Source organism: Pavona decussata, unplaced genomic scaffold (assembly GCF_977016875.1).
Source record: "Pavona decussata unplaced genomic scaffold, jaPavDecu1.1 SCAFFOLD_136, whole genome shotgun sequence".
Taxonomy (NCBI): Eukaryota; Metazoa; Cnidaria; class Anthozoa; order Scleractinia; family Agariciidae; genus Pavona; species Pavona decussata.
Genome location: NW_028145549.1, coordinates 475860 through 497282, shown reverse-complemented (window position 1 = coordinate 497282; position 21423 = coordinate 475860). Strand labels below are relative to the sequence as shown.

The 21423-nt window shown below is 40.0% G+C and overlaps 1 protein-coding gene across 4 annotated transcripts in view; it reads right to left on the bottom strand.

The window, feature by feature from the left end:
- Positions 1 to 21423, bottom strand: part of LOC146467419 (putative serine/threonine-protein kinase pats1) — a 63481-nt gene that overhangs the window by 15319 nt on the left and 26739 nt on the right. For 2 of the 4 annotated variants that reach the window (XM_085125908.1, XM_085125909.1), the window contains exon 1: positions 297 to 450. The exons of the other annotated variants lie outside the window; for them this stretch is intronic. In XM_085125908.1, the coding sequence (XP_084982034.1) occupies positions 297 to 363 (67 nt within the window). In that variant the 5' untranslated portion in view covers positions 364 to 450. Of the gene's footprint in view, positions 1 to 296; positions 451 to 21423 lie in introns of those variants that run through there. 4 annotated transcript variants of the gene reach the window in all.

The window sequence follows — 21423 nt, the reverse complement described above, 5'->3', positions numbered from 1 at the left end:
TTGCGTCCTACGTGTAAACCAGGGTAATGTGGATAGCTGAAGTCTTGTATATATCTACATTTATTTTGATCCACGGTAAGACTGAGCCTACCAGCACCACACTGGAGTGAAACGATGAGAGAAAATGTTTGCTCCTACAAATGTTGAAGTCAGGAAGAGAGTGGGTCTTACCACAACATTTTCCCTGGTTAAAAGCAAATTTTATTTGGTTTGATGCTGAACATAACTCTCCCTGAACTACAGCGCCGTACAAGGTGCGTTAATGTTATATATAAATGTGTATGTAATGTTCTAACCAGTAGTCTCCGTGTCGTCTTCTTCATCTGAATCGAGGATATCAATGCCTGTCACTGTGTATGCCATCTTTTTTATGCTTTACACAAATGTTTCTGTCTTGAGTCCTTTACTGATACCACAATCACTGCATTCACAGTTGGCCTTTTTAATGTCTCCTGCTCAAGCAGTTTAAGGCCTGGGTTTGAAGGGTCTTCAAAAATTATGAATGATCCCCTATATCTTCGGTTTGTCTGCCTAGAACAGGATGAAATTTTCCCTGAATATTAAACTTGATGTTTTCTTTTACCTTAACGTATAATTTTGATCACGTGGCACATCACGTGACCAAAAAATGAAAAGTTCGTAAATCGGCGATATGGCGGCGAATTTTCTTTATATGAATAACTGAATTAGTGTTTTCGAAGCAGATTTTAAATATTTAACTTTCTACGTTTGGAATGACCGTCCTTAAGTTTTAAATTGGAGAAATTAGCAATAAAAGGTTGAATTGTGGACTAAAAAATGACCTTTGTCCTAATAATTTTTTTCTGGAAAACAATGGACGATCATTCCAAACGTGAAGCGATGAAGATATTTAAGCTTTATTAGAAACGCGTTTTTGTTTGATGTTTTCTCTTAAAACCGTCGCCTACCTGTCAAATCTTTGCTTTTTTCACAAAAACGATCACGTGACATGTCACGTGTTCTATAGTACTACTTATAATGCTTAGAAATTTTCAGAATGATAAGATCTTTTTATCTTCCAAATTTCAGTTCAGTGCCATTGAATTTGTTTAAGTTATCTAGAATAAACCATTTTTCCTCTTAAAAGCCCTTAAGCCAGGCCTTAAACTGCTTGAGTGTAGCAGCTTGCACGACAACTGAGAACAAATGTGCGTCAGTCAGTATGAAAAGATTGAGATGGAATATGCACAACATTTGATTACTATTAATAGGTCAAAATTAATCGATTGTGTAGCATGTATAGGTGTTGATCGCAACGTTTCGACCACTATGCAGCTGGTCTTCATCAGGCGATGTTGTCTACTGACTGTGTGCAAGTATAAGTAGCATCGTGGTTGACGGTGATTGGTTCATTTCGATGCCGGTTCGTTGGGAGCTGCTGTAAAATTCGGAGCTACATGTATATGTATCAGGTAATTATCATGGACTTGAGTTTGAAACTTTGCACCATGTTGAATAAAACCTTTTGATTCCTGGAAAGTACAAACCATGAGATCCTTAAACGTTTACACCCATAACCTTTTTGGAGAGGTTCAAGGGCTTTTTTAACCAAAATACATGGGGTGGATAAAAAAAATCGCGCACTAGGAAATCAATCAAACGGAGGTAGTAACACAGGATGGTGTAATTCTACCTCACTATTATGTCACTCAAAGATCACCTTGGGATTGTGAGAGTTCCTGATCTTTGATAAAACCAACATTTTGCCTTCGATAAATACACAGACGGTCATCTTCAGGGTCATCCCTATAGTTGTCTGTTGTCGGTGTAATCACCTTAGAACAAAGTCGCAGCCTCCCAAAAGCCGAAAGTTCCGTACGACACAGATGTATGCCTTCGGAAACAAAGGAGCAATAGTGGGGAACTTCTTGCTCTGATCCAATTCAAGTCAGTTTCGCCCGCGGACGCAGAATTATTTCCGGCTGTCGCTTCTCACCGCCGAAGCGACACCCGGAAATTCGTCGGCGCTCGAAGCCTAACTAAAGCTTTGAAGTGGATACAAGGTCCGAAACAGAGATGACTAACACGAGATTTCTAAACAGACTTCGAACGGAGTCAACAGATCAAAAAGTGGTCGCTAAACCAGCTGGAGAGACTGCTTCAAAACCCGACAAATCGAACGATCAAAATGGAGCTCAAGAAAGTTCCTCAAGTTCCAGGATTACTGCCAAAATCCTACAAGAAATAACTTCCACACGGAGAGTCCTAGTTGAGGTATGACCTCGGGGTTTAGCCTAATACAAAAACTGTTCAGTGCCGTCCGTCCGTCCGTCTGTCCATCCATCCATCCATCCATCCATCCATCCATCCATCCATCCATCCATCCATCCATTCATTCATTCATTCATTCATTCATTCATTCATTCATTCATTCATTCATTCATTCATTCATTCATTCATTCATTCATTCATTCATTCATTCATTCATTCATTCATTCATTCATTCATTCATTCATTCATTCGTTGATTGTCCCATACAATCTCAACTTCAAGCCTGCAGTGAAAAGGCACATTCTGATTGGCTCTGTGAGCGGTCCAAATTTTAGTATACAGACCGCTTGCATTACATCGTACGTTTGAATGGAGAAAATTGTTTCAATTTTGACAACACAAAGCAAAAATCTTTTCAGTTAAGCTTATAAAGTAGCAACAGTTACTGTTCAAACCGTAACGTCGGAATGTTTTTACGACAGCAACGAATTTTATTATTCAGACGAGGGGACTAACACAAGCCCTGAAAACAACGAAGTCGACGAAGAAAACAAAGAAAATTCTGTCGACAAAGCCTCAGAGTACCGCGATTTCATTGAGGAACAGCAGGCCAGAACCACTGAAGGAAAAACCTAATCTGACCTTAAAGGAAACCTCCACTCTTGAAATAAACTAACGTTAAATTGTTGGAAATAGAATTTAATTTCACTTTCGTTGAAAACATGGAGATAACATTTCTGTGTTGGACAAAACAGAAACCGCCATCTTGGATTTTAATGCGGTTGTTCAATTGTTTCACACAAAAGAACTTCTGCTCACAATAGCGGCACCGTATGACGTCAAAATATTTCCTATTTATCCATTCGAGATCATACCGGAAATAGCTTTCGGTAAACGTCATGACTCAGGGCATATTACATATCTGACTCAGAAGCCGGACAGAAGACAGTATTATTGTGGAAGACAAAAAAAAAAGACAGACAAAAGGCTTTCCTAAATGAACACGAAAACTTTTAGTAAAAGAATTGACAATCAAACCTTTAATTTTTTTTTATGGAGTGGATTTCCGTTTAGGCATCAGTTCGACAAAGCCTGCCGCGCAGGTGATGTTTTAAGCTTATGCTTGACCTTTCCTGTCCGTATTGCAGAACACGATCTAGCCGGTCAATGCCAGATTTCTTCGCCGCGAGCTGTCCATTTTCCATCATTTTCTGTCGAATACTTCTTAGAACTTATCCTTTCGATTTACCGCTTTAAATGGGTTAATTTTCTTTCTGATCTGTAAACAGCACATTTGAATCTTAACCATTAATACAATATGGCCACGTCACTAAAGAAGCCTTTTCAGTTCCACCGAGAGACCACTAGGACCGCCACAATAGTAATTAACTTCCGTCCGATACCTCCTGACATACACTAAGATATTGCATTCTGATTGGACCGTTTTTGTTAAAGACAACAAGATGCCCCTCTAATGGCATTACACGGAATGCTTAATGTAGCCCCAGTTATTCCCCATTGTATGTTTCGCAGATATTTAAAAAATTTTATCCTTGGTCATTGAAATAATTGTCTGAATGGTTTTATTCAGATATATTGCGTGATACTTATCGTTGTGTTACTAGGAATCATACCAGAAATAACTATGCAATAACGTCATGACCCCGCTGAACTGGTCTGGCCTCCTCTAGCTCTAATCCCTCGCGTTGATCATTCGATTTGTTTTTTGAAGCGGATTTTCTTTGCTGTGAACTCTCCCAATTTCCGCCGTTTCAACTGTCGAGTACTACCTAGAAGTTATTATTTCGATTTACTGCTTGGAAAAGGTTGGTTTTCTCTCTGAAAACGGCAGATCCGGAGTCTTAAATTCAGACATGTGGCCGCCATTGAACGAAAACAACTTTTCCAAATGATGATTTGCTTTGACGTCACACAAGTAGAGATGAGTGGGTCCCCTCCCTCGTGATATACGCGCAGATAATGGAGTTTGATAGGGCCGCTTTTGTTCAAGACAATCAAAACAATAGATCCCTTCTGGGAGAGGGAAGAATTTAATCTAGTTTTAATGAATAAATCAAATGATGATTTGACGTCACACAGAAGTGATGAGTGGGTCCCCTCTCTCGTGATATGTGCCTGAAAAATAGATTTTGATTGGGCCGCTTCTGTTGAAGACAATCAGAACAATATATCCTTACTAGGGGAGGACAGAGTTTAATGCATAAATTAATGTGCACATTTATGACACCGATGAAGAAAAAAAAGATACCCGACCGAAACCTAGACACGTCATGCCCTGCGGGCATTCCGTGTAATAAGGACAATAGGAGAGAGAAATATCCTCTCTGGGAGAAAACTGAGTTTGATACATGTAAAACGAGTTAATAATTGAAAGATGCACATTTGTGACTACGACGACGAAAAAACATAAGATAGCGAGCCCATTTTTAGACACGTTCTGCCCTCCGGGTATCACGCGTAAAAATAGGCGATAATCATATCTAATTTTTAGGACACTTGAATGTCACTTCTACTTTTTAAACTAAGATTTAGAATTTAGACACTATTTATAACAATCTACCGTCAATTTGTGGGTCATCGCCAGTGTAATAACTACGGCTGACGTCACTAAACGTTTTTATGGAGTAATTTGTAATTGTAGGGAAAGTTTAGCTCTACTGAGACTTGAGTTTTATTTTCTGGTGACTGATCCGGTCGATTTTTACTTTTATCGACCGGATGAGTCACCACACAAATAAAACTCGAGTCTCAGAAGACAATCAGAACAATAGATCCCTTCTAAGTATTAGGTCAGAGGTCATTACTGGTGCATGACGCTGCAGACTTTGTCGAACTGATTCTTAAGCGCTACTGGTAATCGACCTAACAAAAGAAGGAAAGGTTTGATTGTCAATTATTTTTATTAAATGTTTTCATATAGGAAACCTTTGTGTCTGTTTGTCTTGCTGTTTTCTTGATGAAAACAACTTACAGAATGACTAGCGCTGACGATAAGGTTTGTGATCCATGCTCGTAACAATCACGAGAATTTCCGGTATATCTGTCAGATTGCTGCTATCTCACGGTTTCATTAACAGCTAATAAAATCGATTGATAACTTACTACTAAAAAGTCATCATTTTATGCAATCATCGATCTCGAACTCCAACAGGGAATCAGCAATTCAATTCAAAGTGAATGCCTACATCGACTCAAGCATCCCGCGTAACGCTCCAAAAAGCGTCTTGTTATATTTTCTTCGTGGTAGCTTCAAATCTGCACATTAATTTATTCATTAAACTCTGCTCTCTACCTAGAAGGGATCTATTGTTCTAATTGTCTTTAACAAAAAAGGTCAGATGAAAATCGATTATGGGCGCGTATATCAAGAGGGAAAGGATCCCCTCAAGAAATCTGGATTAAATTCTGCTCTCTCCTAGAAGGGATGTTTTTGTCCAGTATTGTGGCCGCCATATTGTTTACAATTTTTTAGACTCAACTATGCCGTCCGTGACTTTACAAAGATCATGGCATCATATTAAATTTACAGCACATTTAGCGAGTTGCGTCGGTCGAATCACTAAAATGCAAGTAACAACTTATTACTCTTCATATCTGTTCTCAGCCATATGGTCCTTTTGAACCTTACTTGGTTTCCAAAGAAAATATAAGTGGACTAAGAGAAAGTTTGCCTTCGTTTCGTTATAATTTGGCATTCGCACTATGCCCAAAAAATGTGGGCGTAGGTTTGGGCAGATGTTATTCTTGGCGGTGACGCGACGCAAAGTGAAAAACAAGGATTTTGACTTTAGAGAAAAAGTTGTCTCTTGATCCTGTCATATTGTGCCAAACAAAAAAGGATTTTGACGTTGCCAAGAAAACGTGACTATATATAATTATTTCGTCCTCGGTATTAACACGCGTGACCTGTTAGCTGACAATTTTGATGTGATATCCGTGATCGGATGCAGTTATATATATTTCGTTCCGTTCGCCTTTCAGGTAGCAAAACTATTGAACATAAGATACAAGAACGGACAAGAACGTTGAAGATTACCATTGTTACGTAAGTGATTTTATTCCTATCTGATTGTATTTTCGTTAAATCACTCCTTTTGTAGTTTCGGCCACGTGACAATGATGGGACCGTTTTTAGCTGTTTTCAGTTTATGGAGCCTGTCCACGTGTAAATTTCTTCAATTGCGACTTGTCAAAACTAATCCTCATTGGTCCTCATTTGTGAAATTTCCCTGTTTCAGATTTTAACGGTCTTCAGTTGAACACAAGACTAACACGAGAAAGAGTTTTTGGCAGCTAGCCCTGGTTAGTGTAAAATAATTCGCTGACATTAGGCTGAGTGATGGCATCGGATCTTGAAACAAAATGAAACTGAAACACTTGTTTTATTTTCCCTACGCGTTTCGCCCGATATTGTTCCAAATATAGAAATGAATTCCATGTATTGTATGCATGACGTTTTAAGAGCGGCTGCCAGCTAAGAATATCGAGAACTCGCGGTCAAAACTGAAATTTCGGATTTGCTCATATTTTGTCAGAAGAAGCCCTTTAGAGAACTATTTACGAAAATAACACTAAAACTTTCCAAATATTTTTCGTTTTCGAGAATTCCGGCATAATGTGAAATGCCGTGATCGCGTCGCATCCGGCGTTAAATTTTGACAAGATTTGGTGCATTTTCAAATCGCTCGGGAAGGAAGACGGCTTAAAACGATCTTTTGAAGTTAAGTTAAGCATCCTTCTGAGAATACGGTCTTATGAAAATATTGCTGGAGGATTCCTATTCACATGCAGTTTTCAAAGTCCGAAGATTCCTATTTTCAGCATTTTCGTTGACACTTTTTAATAAATTGTGGAAACCTTGCGGACACATATCGTGTCCTGCTACATCGAAAGTTGTAGCAAGTATTATACTATAGAAAAGCTCTATACATGTACTGCAACATATAAAAAATCCAGCTTGGGTAATTTAAAATCCAAGCGTTGACGGAAGTAAACACATAGGGAATTTTAACATATTTTTTTCAAAAATGGAAGTGGTCACCCAAGTACAAGTTAACAAGTTTAAAATAAATTTATTGTTTATCTTTCATTTCTGGTGGAATAAAACTAAGTTGTTATTCGGAAACAAAATCTCCTGTGTGGATGGGTTTGTCCCTATTATAACTAATTTCATTCAAAGAAGCTGATCAGCGATTGCAAACGAAAACATGAAAAGTTCAGGTGTTGTGGACATCACGCTTTCCTTGGTACGGCAGCGTCAACAATTCGAAGGATACGAAACAAAATCAATAAATATTTCATATCAAAGTGTATCCGAAACTCCCCACATACGATAATGTTTCATTACATTACTAATCGACATGCGTGAAAAACGTCTTTGGTTCAGTAAAGTTGCGCAAAAGTTGCAGCTTTTATAAATCCTAGATTTGTCAAAGATGCATCTCGTCCTCACTGTCAATAAAATGTCATGACAGACACTGCATTGAGCTGGGCAAGCGAAGACGAGAATTCGAAAAGCTGAAGAACAAGGTATCTGTGTTTTCAATTTGCAGGTCCTAGACTATGTATCATAAACAGAATTGAGATATCAGAGCCGGTAGAGAAAATCATGCTTTCACTTTAGCTAGTGCAAGGTTCGCCATATTATTATTAGCAAAAGCTACACGGCTATAATATATTTGAATGAGCACTTACCGTTCCAATTCCTGCAAAATAGGCAATTTAATGAACCATCCCCATTAATGCGAGCAATAGTCCACCCTTACTCAGTCCGATCCGGATAGAACAGCACCAGAAAATAACCAAGATTGTTTGTATATTATGACCATTGCTGTGTCCATAGCTATTTAAAACTTACTATTTATTAACAATGACGCAAACTGGTTATGCGTTCGACAAAGAACGCGTTCACAATCCAGTCGAAATCGACATTTTTGGACAACCTTATTAAAGGAAATTAACAATGCACTTTATTAACGCGATTTTACAAAATTCGCGTTAATTTAATGTCGATGTAAATTTAATGCACGCTATTTTACAACATTGTTATTTTAAAGCACCTTTATTTCATTACAAACCTTATTAGTTCATGACTCCTCTATTGGCTCTTCAGAGTCACTATCTGACAGTACATCTTCGTTTAAAATCGAGTTCAAAATGTCTTTTGATTGATCTTGATACTCCTCTGTCTCCCCGAACCAAATTTTCGGCCTTAAAAAAAACTTAGAAACATCCGTGCACTTCTCTTGGAAGGTTTTATTGACGGAAGCCAAAACGCAGTTTGGCATTCAGAAACGTAAAGTGAGAGTTAGACTACGAGTAGTCCCCCATTTTTCCTCAGAGATAGTAGGGCGAGCAAAACGCGAGCGCGCGTGAAAATCACCCCACGCGAGAAAAGGCGACACGCGGCGGGGAGAGAGAAAAATGAGGGACTACAGACAAAGCCCAAGCTTTTGAACTAATGCGTTGCTCTCACAACGCAAAAATCTGATTGGCTCTTCCATGGCAATCTGTCAACATCTGTCAAACAAAGTATGAATGACGTCAGACTGTCTGGCGTCGTCTGAAAAAAATTTGCATACATCGGAAAAAATATGCGTGCATGATCAAATTTCAACTGCAATGTTCATCAATATTCACTGGATACAGAACTATCTCTCCAGAATGTTTTCCCTTTCTTTTAGAAATCTTTTTTGTGAAAGATTGAATTGAAGAAATTACACGTTTTGTGGCCGCGGTAAAATAATTTTCCGTGGGAAATAAATTCATCGAACACGACAGCGTTGTACATTACGTCGCGTCAGAAATAGATTTTCAATCGCAAACTAGCCTGTGGAACTACGAAAAGAAACAGCCGCGAAGAATTTGTGTCTGGGTTTTCTTTCACTTGCAATAAATATCCCCTGCAGTTTCCCGATGACAAGGGCAATGACAGCTCAATGAGAGAAGGAATCCCATTGGATGCGCTTAATTCACACTCCAAAATCAGTCGGCCGTGAAGGGTCAAAAGCTTGGGCTTTGTCTGTAGTCCCTCATTTTTCTCTCTTCCCGCCGCGTGTCGCCTTTTCTCGCGTGGGGTGATTTTCACGCGCGCTCGCGTTTCGCTTGCCCTACTATCCCTGAGGAAAAATGGGGGACTACTCGTAGTCTAAGTGAGAGTTTGCATGATTATGAAAATCGCAGTAAATAAAGCAAGATGCTTATCAAAAACTTCGCGTTAATTTAATGCATGTAAACCTAACTGTTGAAAAATTGGCGTTAATTTAGTGTAACGTACTAAATTTTTCTTCGCGTTGTCAACGTGCATTGTTAATTTCCTATAATAAGGTATGTATTTTCATCAACACCATTTTGCCCCCCCCCCCCCCCCGAGAAATTAAGTTCAATACGTTGTTACCAGCTTAAAATCAATATTATTTTCTTTACTATGGGAGAAAATAACTAAAATACTCGGCAAAAAAGACTCCGAAAATGCTGTTCAATTAGCTACGATAAAGGTTGTTTATTGACAGGCAGACAGACAGACTGACTGACTGACTGACTGACTGACTGACTGACTGACTGACTACACGGGTTAGGTGAACTACTACGAAAAAGATGAAAATACTGCAACGCTTCTTTGATGGAAGTTTCGTCTTCAGTGAGCAATACCACGTGTAGATGAAACCTTCTACTCGAAAATATGTCAAAGAGCGGGCCAAAATGGAATTTTATCTAATACATGTATCAGCGGTATATCGATCATTCTGACGTTGCTTTTCTGCTGTGGCATCAGTTAATTATCACTCACTCTAGCTGTGAATATTTTTTTGTATAAGAATACAAAACTGCATGTAAATAAGAATCCGCCAACACTATTCTCATAAGACCATATTCTTATAAGGACGCCTAACTTGACTTCAAAAGATCGTTTCAATACGCTAAGCCGTCTTCCTTCCCGAGCGATTTGAAAATGCACCAAATCTCGTCAAAATTTAACGCCGGATGGACGCGATCACGGCATTTCACATTATGCCGGAATTCTCGAAAACGAAAAATATTTGGAAAGTTTTATTGTTATTTTCGTAAATAGTTCTCTAAAGGGCTTCCTCTGACAAAATATGAGCAAATCCAAAATTTCAGTTTTGATCCGCGAGTTCTCGATATTCTCAACTTTGCCCGTGATTAGGTACAGTAATTGCGCGCTCAAGAAGAGGTCGCAACCTATTTTGCGCGCCATATTTCGATCTTGGAGCAAAATTGTTCTGCCAAAATCGATCGATAAATCCTCGTAAAACAATCAGAATCCGTTTCTACTCGAACAAGAATAGTGTCAATCGAGCGACGAACTTGCAGGTAGCTTCTAACAGTTGGTCTGTCAATATTGACAACGGTCTTATAAATGGTGTAATCTTCATAGACTTAAAAAAGGCTTTTGACACCATTGACCATAAGATTCTTTTACGAAAGCTAGCTAGTTATGGCATTGATCATTGGGTTCTAAAGTGGTTTGACTCCTATCGAAGCGATCGTCAACAAAAGTGTGTAGTTAATGGTGAGCTGTCTGGTGCGCGTGCTGTTACCCGTGGTGTCCCACAGGGAAGCCTCATTGGTCCCCTTCTTTTCCTGATCTATATTAACGACTTGCCGAACTGTCTAAGTAAGGCGTTACCACGAATGTACGCCGACGATACAAGTATAAGCATTGCCGCCAGCTCCTTACCAGAGCTTGAATCAGTACTAAACACTAAACTAGCTAACCTTCATGAATGGCTCAATGTAAATAAGCTCAGCCTGAATATTGCCAAAACTGAATTAATGTTAATAGACTCACGGCAGAGACTTGCTACTACAATTGGCCGTTCACTTACCGTACAAATTGAAGGTCACGAAATTGATAGAGTGCCCCACACCAAATCCTAAGAAGTTTACATCGATCAAAATCTTTTTTGGTCCAAACATGTTAATGAGACTGCCAAGATTATCTCCTCTGGCATAGGAGGGGGGCGTAAGGGTTTGCGGTGATGCGGTTTAGCGTTATTTTTGGTGCGGTTTTGCGGACATTTTTATTTTTACCTGCGGTATTGCGGTTTTACAAAACTAAGCGGTATGCGGTTTTTATACATTCTAGGCCGCGGTGATCGGTGAAAAAAGTGTGTGCGGACCTATGCGGTGTTACGTTTTCACTCGGAGCCTCTCTCTCCCGGTTGTTTTGTTTACGTTTTACAAGGGCTTGGATGAACAACAAGCATAGCGCATCAGCTTACACAATCTTGCATTTTATTATTTCAGCCTTTTCCGTTAATACTTGATATGATTAACCATTTTATCCAATGATATGTCGACTGGGTAATTGACGAGAATTTAAAACCTAGTTATTACAACGGTGATGGTCGAGACACTTGTGTCAACCTGCGCTACCGAACCCAGTTTTAGCGGCATGAAGAGACTGAAAACCCTCCTCCGAAGCACTATGAGTGAGGAGAGGCTGTCCTCTTTGGCAACACTCCACATCACACAAGGACAAAAATGTGAATATTGACAATCTAGTTTCGCCAAGCAAGGGAAAAGGCCCTTGGAACGAGGTTGTGAAGTCACATTTACAGTTTATAATACACAAGTCCAATATACACTTATATCAGTGGTACCAAATGCTGACAAGTAAACAACAAAGTCACTGAATAGTTAGCGTTTTTTCATGCTTTGATTTATGAAACTTCTCCCTGGAAAAAATGGGAAATGGCATTTCTGAGGCCCTAAAAATAAAAATTTTCTGGGGAAGCATGCCCCCACACCCCCCTAGAGGCTCGCGCCTTCGGTGCTCGTTTCACTACCCCTCCTGAGCCTACCTAAACGGAAAAACTCACTACGCCCCTGATCTCACTCTATTTCGACCTACCTATTCTACCTACCGCAGTTTCACCAAGACCGACAATGGGTAGTAAAGCCGTGATCCTAAAGCCGCAAGGGCATGTGTCGTCCAGGACATTGGCATCATTGAGTTGCCGTGATTGACACAGTCAGGTCTAAGTACAGCCTGGAGATTGTACGCTAACCTGAGAAAATTTGATTACAAGCATACAAATCTGTTGAGCTGCATGACACTTGATGTGGAAAATTGTCACTCCACCTTTCATGTGAAGCAGGCTTGACAATGAAAGTGGCGGTCAAACGCGTGACCACTTAGGCAGCATACTGTCATACAAGCAGGCGATTAGTTGGTATCCCAAACCAGAGGGAGCTTTATTGTTGTCGCAGGGTCCTGTCATGAAACCTCTACCAACCGTCAATATGCGTCAAGCAGACTGCAATACGCTAAAGGACTGGGCGTCCTCCTATAGGGCTGCTGAAGACAACGGACAGAACGGCAAGAGACCACCATGGCGCGACATGGCACACTCCCTAAGTTTATGTACCGAATAATAAAGGGATTGCGAGATCTCAGAGAAGCCTGTGTCCATTGCCTTTGACAAGCAGGGCAGTACGGCAGACCGCGCTGCTCGGGGAAAAACGACTTGGATGAAGACGAGGTAGACGACTTTGACGAAAGCAGTGGTGAAGAGGTGGTTGAGGATGTGCGGGAAGGTACCATGTTACTTCAAGGAGAGATTGAAAGCTGGGCGACGTTTCTCCTGGGAGTAAGAACTCGCTTTGGGAGAATTGTACTTTTTCTCCACTGACCAATCCATGGGACTCTTTAAGGGGACTGACTCACGTTGACTTCCAGTTATTAAAAATTCTTCTTCTAAAGATATTAAATGAAATGTAATGCTGATTCGAATGACGACAAGAAATTGGGTGTCCCGAGCTCGTTTTCGATCACGGCATGTTCCACATTTTGTAACTGCGGTTTCGGTATTTTGGTAAATTTCGATGCGGTATTGCGGTTTTTTTACGTATTTCTGCGCGGTTTTGCGGTTTTCGGACCCCCCTTACGCCCCCCTCGCATAGGTGCACTTAAAAGATTGAGGCCGTTCATTTGCGAAGATACAGCAATATTACTATATAGAGCCCTTATTGAACCATATTTTGATTATTGCTGTCCTGTGTGGGACGGTCTCAGCAACGAATTAGCTGACAAATTACAAAAACTACAAAATCGCGCCATTCGGGTCATAACAAAGTCAGATTACTATTCTAGCGCTGCCGCCCTACGCGGTAAGCTGGGATGGGATAATCTCTGTACCAGAAGGAAAAAGCAAAAATTGAAAATGATGTTTAAAACTTTAAATGATCAGTCTCCGGAGTACCTGAAAGGCCTATTTAAGCCCTTCAGCACGGACTATGGACTTAGGAATAGTGACAACAAATTGGCTCAGCCTAAGCCTGACGTACCGATTTTTTGAAACGTAGTTTCTGCTACAGTGGGGCACATTTGTGGAACAGCCTTTCATCTAACGTCAGAGCCATTAGATCTTTTACTAATTTTAGAAATGAGATAGATCGCCAATTGTCCTCCTCGTACTCCCATACGGCAAACATGTAAATCAGTTTTAATTTTAAATTTTTATTTTGTAACTGATGTTTTTACCGTGTCTAAATAAAGTTTACATGTATGTACGTACGTACGTATGTATGTATGTATGTATGTATGTATGTATGTATGTATGTATGTATGTATGTATGTATGTATGTATGTATGTAAGTAAGTAGGTAATTGCTAATCGCAAATACGGATAAATTTATAACATGAACATAAAAGGACAATCAACATAACAAATCTTCGAAAAAAAGCTTCTTTCCCCGAGGGCAAATCTAGTAATCAGAAACATCTCCAAAGCCGCTTTGTGTTAAAAAAAAAAAATGTTCCTTGGTAGGCTTCGCTGAATCATGCGACACGTAGCAAACTGCGCCATCGATAAACACCACATCTTGTCGCCAGGCTGTTAAATATTATTGATCGATTCAACTTGGTTGCTACACATACAAGTTCAATACGTATGAAGGCGAAAGCGCAATGCTTTGCAAATGACACTTTCCGATCAAAATCTCTGGTTTTGGAGGTTGAGGTGTAAGCGCGGCATTTTCCCACCGTTGGCACAATGAACTGAAATCAATCATGAACTAGAACTGCGCAGTTTACACCATAGTGCAGCTCTTCAACAGTAACTGTTTTCGATTTTCTTTGTTCACAACTTTGTTTTTTCTTGGTAGAAATCACATTTGCTTGCAACCGCACAGAAGTTCGATTCCATAGCGGTTAATTAGCAAAGCACGATACAAAATTGTACACGTATGCAAATTTCAATCGCGGTGAACTTGAAAAACATTGTAAGTTTCAGGGTTATTATTTCAAAAAACTGTTTTATAGATACAGGCACAGAACTTGATTTTAAAAAGGCTGTTTTTATGTAGGAATTGTGCGTACAGGAAAGTTTTAATTACAAATTGATTTGCATGCCCGTTCGCCTGCCACACCGCTTTGCAAACTCGTCGCTAAAAGAAATCTTTAAGTGACTACAGACACGAGTTCGCTTAGCGCATCGCTTTGCAAACTCATCACCAAACGAAACCTTTGAAGTTTAGTGACAGAAGCTAATTAAATGTAAATAAGAGCATGGCCATCAGTCTTCTAGATTGTTCACAGACCCCTATTTTTCGTGAGATTGTCTAGACTCGTATGCTTCGATCGAGTTTGTGATTGCGGGCGCAACCTGGGGAGAGTGTCTAAACTACTACGTACTGACTAGGGTCCCACTCAGTAGATTAGACACTCTCCCCAGGTTGCGCTCGCCGTTACAAATGAAGATGGCGGGACTTCGATCGAAGTGGGAAAAGTGAAAAAGCCAGAAACTTAGACTTCTTGTTTAATGAAATATTGTTTTCTATGCACACTTCTACAGAATTGGACAAAAAAGATGACACAAAACTATTCAGAGGTGATACAAAATGCAAACCTATATCTTTCCATTGCAAAAAAAGAAGGCGATACAGCTACAGAAGGAAGGACCTATGGGATACTCGGCATCTCATATTTCATGTGCGGAAACTTCCAAAAGGCCATAGAGTGCCACAAAAAAGATTTGTCAATAGCGAAAGAAGAACATAATAGAACCCGAGAAGGAATAGCTTCTGAAAACCTTGGCAACTGTTTCTGTAGTCTCGGAAACTTCCCAGAGGCCATAGAATACCACAAAAACGATCTTTTAATAGCAAAAGAAATATGCGATAGAATCCGAGAAGGAGTAGCCAATGAGAATCTTGGCAATGCTTATATCAGTTTCGGAGACTACCAAAAGGCTAAAGAGTGCCACGAAAAGAACTTGGAAATAATGAAAATGGAAGGCCATAGAAACAAAGAGGGAATGGCATACGGTAACCTCGGAGTCGTTCATTACCGCCTCGGAAACATCCAAGAGGCCATTAAATGCCACCAAAAGCGTCTGTCAATAGCAATAGAAGTAAGAGATAAAGCCGGAAAAGGAAGCAGCTATGGTAATCTTGGCAACTGTTATTACAGCCTAGAAAACTTCCTAGAGGCCGTAGAATACCACAAACTGAGTCTAAAGACAGCCATGGTAGTAGGCGATAGAGCCACAGAACGAATGGCCTACGCCAATGTTGGCAACGCTTATTTTACCTTGGCAGATCTTCAGAAGGCTATAGACAATTACGAAAAAGACCTTTCAATGGCGAAAGAAGAAGGCAATAGAGCTGCAGAAGGCGGAGCCTATTGCAATCCTGGTGTCGCCTACAGCAGTCTCGGAAACTTCGAAAAGGTCATAGAGTATCAAAGAAAGTGTTTAAAAATAGCGAAAGAAGTAGGTGACAGATCTCAAGAAGGGAAAGCCTATGGCAATCTCGGGAACGCTTTTTACTCGCTTGGCGACTTCGAAAAAGCCGTTAAGTGCCACCAAGAGCATTTATCAATAGCAAAAGAAGGGGGCAATAGAATCGGAGAAGGAGAAGCCTACTGCAATCTCGGCAATGCTTGTGCCAGTCTTGGATACTACCAAAAGGCCTGAGAATATTACGAGAATGATTTGTCTGTAGCGAAAGAAGTAGGTGACATTGCTGGAGAAGGAAAAGCGTATGGTAATCTCGGTAACATTTATTACTCGAGGAGAGACATCCAAAAGGCCATCGTGTACCACAAAAAACACTTGTCAACAGCGAAAGAAGTAAACAATAGAATCGAAGAAGGACAAGCCAATTGCAATCTCGGCATTGTCTATGAGCGCCGTAAAGACTTGGAAAGGGCCTTAGAACATTTTCAAACTAGTGTAAAACGTTTTGATTTCGTTAGAGATAGTCTTAAGGCTGAAGATGCCATGAAAATAAGTTTCCGGGAACTTCATCGTGTTGCCTACAGAGGCTTGTGCCAAAGTCTGTTAAAACTCGGAAGGATCGAGAACGCTTTGCATGCCGCTGAGCGAGGTCGAGCTCAGGCTTTGGTTGATGGCTTGAAAGGAAAGTGTAATTTAATAGACCTTCCATCAGCGTTACTTTCACCTGAAGAAGTAGTCTCTTACATCACAAGCAAGTTGTCTTCAAAGGTTGTTTTTATCGAATATCAACGCAACAAAATCAATTTCTGGGTCATTAGTACGGGAGGCAGGGTTGACTTTAGACAAAGGAAAGTTGCAGGAAAAAGTATGGACAAAGATTCCATCACTGCCTTGTTGAAAGCCACTTTGACGAAACTTGACGTTACGTTTGATGTTACGTGCGACAATCGGTTATGTTTCGTTGACAAGAATGATGATGAGGGTAATGATGATGATGATCGTGTTGGTGTCGGTGATGGTCAAATGGAATCCTTACAGCTATTAGATGATCTAATTATTGGCCCAATTAAAGACCTGTGTCAAGATGACGATTTGATCATTGTCCCTGACGGACCACTTTGTTTGCCTCCACTCTCTGCGTTGAGCGAATCTATCCGCATTTCGATAATCATTGTTCCTTCGCTGACAAGTTTAAAGCTGATCATGGATTCTCCTAAGAACTGCGACAGTGTGAAAGAGGTACTGCTTGTTGGAGATCCGTGGTTCCAGGATATGGATTTTCCTCTGTTTAAACAATTGCCATTTGCAAGAAAGGAAGTAGAGATGATAGGAGAAATTCTAAGGGTCCCACCACTTTCGGAAAAAGAGGCAACCAAAGACGAAGTGATGAAACGAATCAAATGGGCTGCCTTGGTTCACATTGGGAGACATTTTAGTCTTCAGTTTCGAGACGTCAGGCTCAACTGTAGTTAGTAATAGTAATAAATCGGTCATCCGTAAAAACCGGAAAACAATGGCTCGTTACCAGTTAAAAAAAAAAAAACGTACAAGAGCGCACTTGCGCTACCTTGCTGTTAATCGGAAATATTTGTACTTGCGATTTTTGTGCAGTTCAGTCCCAAATAAAGAAGCAGTGATTTCAGCGCTACATTGCAGGAGTTTCCAGCATGTTAACCTTTAAGGAAATTTTGCTATATTTGTCAGAAAACGTAAAGTCATGTATCGCGCTAGAATCACAACTGGTTTACACGTGCAATTTGAATTCCACTGATCTTTCAGTGTGACAGTGCCGGGTGGTTGCCGCTCGCAGGGTTTCGCACCTCGCTTGACTCACTTCACCTGTGGCTCCACCGGTTTTTTCAGGCACCAACCCCCTAGCTGATCTACTGATGATGAGACGGAGGGAGGGAGTGCATGCATGAACGGTGATGCCATCATCGACAACAGTTAAGGTTGCACGTGAAGTACATTAATTGCCTTCAGTGCTCTCATTACAAACCGAAAGGCCACGTACACTATGGCTGCATTAACAGAAGAATCTTGACGTCAGCTAGAAAGTACAATGAGCAAAATGGCCCCATCGCCACAAAATGAGCGATCAATGCGCCCTTGATAAAATTTGTTGTAGTTTAAACGGTACTCAACATTGTTCTGCGAGGTTGCCACCTCCGGCAACTCCTCTATTGAAAGACCATTGGCATTGGGTACCATTTTATTGGTTAGTGCATGTAAATACATCAGTGCGATCTCCATGATCGACATAAGATGTCGTCGATATTAGTTTGTGTCCATAAATCGACCGAATTCGATCGATTGAAAAGCAAAGCTGCAAGTGACATAAATGCACACTGTTGGCCTCTAGAATGCTCACTGAAACCTTCATGACCTTGATGAATGCTTCCTCGAATAGAAGTAATCATTATAGATCAGCAAAAAGTGCCAAAACTCACCTGTAGACCTGGAAACCTTGACTCTGATCAACTGTATTTCCGCTGAGCGAGCACGAATTTCCGCTGAGCAAGCACAAGTCAATTTTTCTTATAAGACAGCTGCTGATTGGCTAGAATTGGGTAGACTGCGCCATATAACAGGATTTCTGATTGGCTGTTTCTTAATGCAAACGATGGGTCGAACCGTGGAACCAAAATTTCTTGATGGCTTCAAGAATATGAAGGCTGCCTATCGGCAACAATAAATGCAGGGGGAAACATTTGTTAAGAAGAATACCTTGTGCGTTACACGGGGGTTTTAATCCCCACGTTATCACCTTTGATTTGGAAACTATACTGATTGTTTACATTTGCATTTCCATTTCTATTCAGTTATTTGTACGTTAAAACATATTCTGACTGGGTTTGCATCCCGCGTTCACACCTATAGGCGTCTTGTTTTGTCAATGAAGTCGATTTACCCTGTTGCTTCTTACCAGCTTTTCAAGCCGATTCGAAGGGATTTCGGCGAGTTAGCGTCGTTCGGGTTTCTCTTCTTCTGCAGTACGAAAATTGAGTCCCACATTTGTTCATAACTAGTTGAATTGGTTTGGAACTGATGCCTTTCTCTGCTCACAAAACTGATAAAAACTATTCAAAACTGAGATGGTTCGACGTTGGCTTGTTGAAACATTCGGTCAAAGAGCGACGGAGCTGGGCTGTATCCTCAGGAATTCATTTTCCGCGCGAAGGCGCCTTTTCGGCTTCTAAACCTCTATACCTCTATAACTGTTACGCGCAAATTTTGCTCTCGGTCGTGCCAAAACTTCTTTGTATTCCACTTGTTGGAGGGGCTTTTAAAAAAGCTTTGTTGCGATGCTTATAGTTAACTTTGTGTGCGTACAAGGAAGCGTAGAACCCTCCGTCTATTTATTGTCATTCTGTAGACAATGAAGAAAGAAGCGTCATTTAAACTGAGCAATTGTTTTTGATAGGATTCTTTAAAGCGTTAGTTTTCGTTTCCAGATCCCTCTGCATACAACACAACGAAAGTGCAGCACTTTAAAAAAAAAAAATTAAAATTTTAAAATTATTTTTCGAAAGCGCCAACAAACTACTTCAAGTTCGCAAACAGACCGCGCTTCAGTTCATTTGATGGGAAGCTTATGGCATGTGCAACTTTTTCCGTCCGTTGTTTTCTGTCATAAACAAACCCGATGCGTTAGCGATGAAAATCTTTGTTAAAGGTTTACTGTATCAGTGCAGAGAAAGTGCATTTCTTCAACTGAAAATATCTTAGAGAATATCAATTGGACGCGCATGAAGTGAGTTAATTTATGATAAAGAAGACAATGCGGCATTTTGGAAGGAAGGTGTGGAGTTTTCCATCCATTGTTTTTTCTTTAGCTCAAATAGAGACCTCGTGTGTATGCTGTTGAAAAGTTTTTGGTTAAGGTGCTTCTTTTACAGCATATTTTTTTTTTCGCTTTATCCATAATTGCCATTCGGTTGCCTTCCTAAATTCAACAAAGATGAAATCACTGATTCGGTTTTTGCCCGAGGAGGCATCATCATAGTCCCCGCGCAAAAGTACCGTATGTACTTACAGTGGGAATATACAGTTCGTATACCAGAAAAAAATCTTCATTTCGCTAAATCGTATGGTCGTATCGGGAAAAAATTTGGTAGGTCCGCATGTGTATTGGGAGCTACAGTCCATTTGTTGAAGATGACTTTGCCTTACGTGCATGTGATTGGCAACTGATGACGTATTATTCATCAATTTGGTGATATTCGTATTCCGATTGTGTGGGTTAAGAGATCAATATTGGAGGTTTAATACAGAAGTCCAGCGGAAGAGGTCAGAGATCTTGAAATTTTACTTTTTGCCTTTTTGTCTCTCAAGCTCAGGAAGCCAAAATTTCAGGGATGTATAAAGGTAAGAAGAAATTTCACCTTCCAGTCTCGAAAATTGTTAAAGAATAAAATTCGACCGATGTTTTGGCTTCGACTGAAGCTCGTGATCGGCTTATTTGTAGAAAGAATAACACGAGCCCAAATGAGTTGCAAAGCGCAAAGGTGCCGGCCACATTCTTTTTAGTTTGGAGTGTGTATCTAGTACAAACAAATGAATTTGTCTACCACAAACAAATGAATTTGCCAAAACTTTGCAAAGGTAAAAAAATAAAGAAAGAAAGAAACTGAACTCATAATTTTTGGATTTTTGTTAAAAAAAAAGGTACGTTTTCTTTTTCCGAGTTGAGACTTTGGATATCAATGCGATTAAAATTTGCGACTACTGTTTTCCTCCTTTTTGACATACGAATCGGTTTTACTTTTTATTTGTCCTAACAAAATGAAAAGAACGGTCCAAATATCACATAACATGGTATATTTTATTCATGGAGAAACCACAAAATGCAAGTTAAAAACACCTGAAAAGGTGAAACCGTGAGGCTATCCCTCCCTGACTAAAATTTTTCAAAACTCAAAATATCTACAAAATTTACAGAATTATTATTAGTTTTCTTAAAGTCATACAAATCTTCAGATTGCCCTTAGAGGCTGTTTATATAGCTACGCAGTATGCACAATATATTTCGGTAAATTGTTTCATTTTCTAACAATACGTATAAAAAACGAAAACTTGTAAGAGTTACAAATCGCACTTTTGGCACTTAAGAATTGGTTCATGCTTACGCGTGCGTATATCGAGTTATCGATGCGCGCTGGAAGTTTGGAGAGCAAGAGAGAAGCGTAAGAGTTGCCCGAAGGCGTAGCCGAGAGTAACTCTAGCTTCTTGAGTGCTCGCTGAACTCCCCAAGTGCATGCATAAGTCGATATACATGTAAGTACAGCTAAAAGCATAAACCAATTCTTTTATAACAAAGTGACAAAGTAGTGCGCCGAAAATTATCTCAATGTGCTGTACAGAAAAACAGGTTCTTATTGACTGGTTACAAACTAAACGAGAATGTTTCATCGAAACTGTCAATGAATATTTGCTTCTTTGAATAAAGTTAAAGTCAATGAAA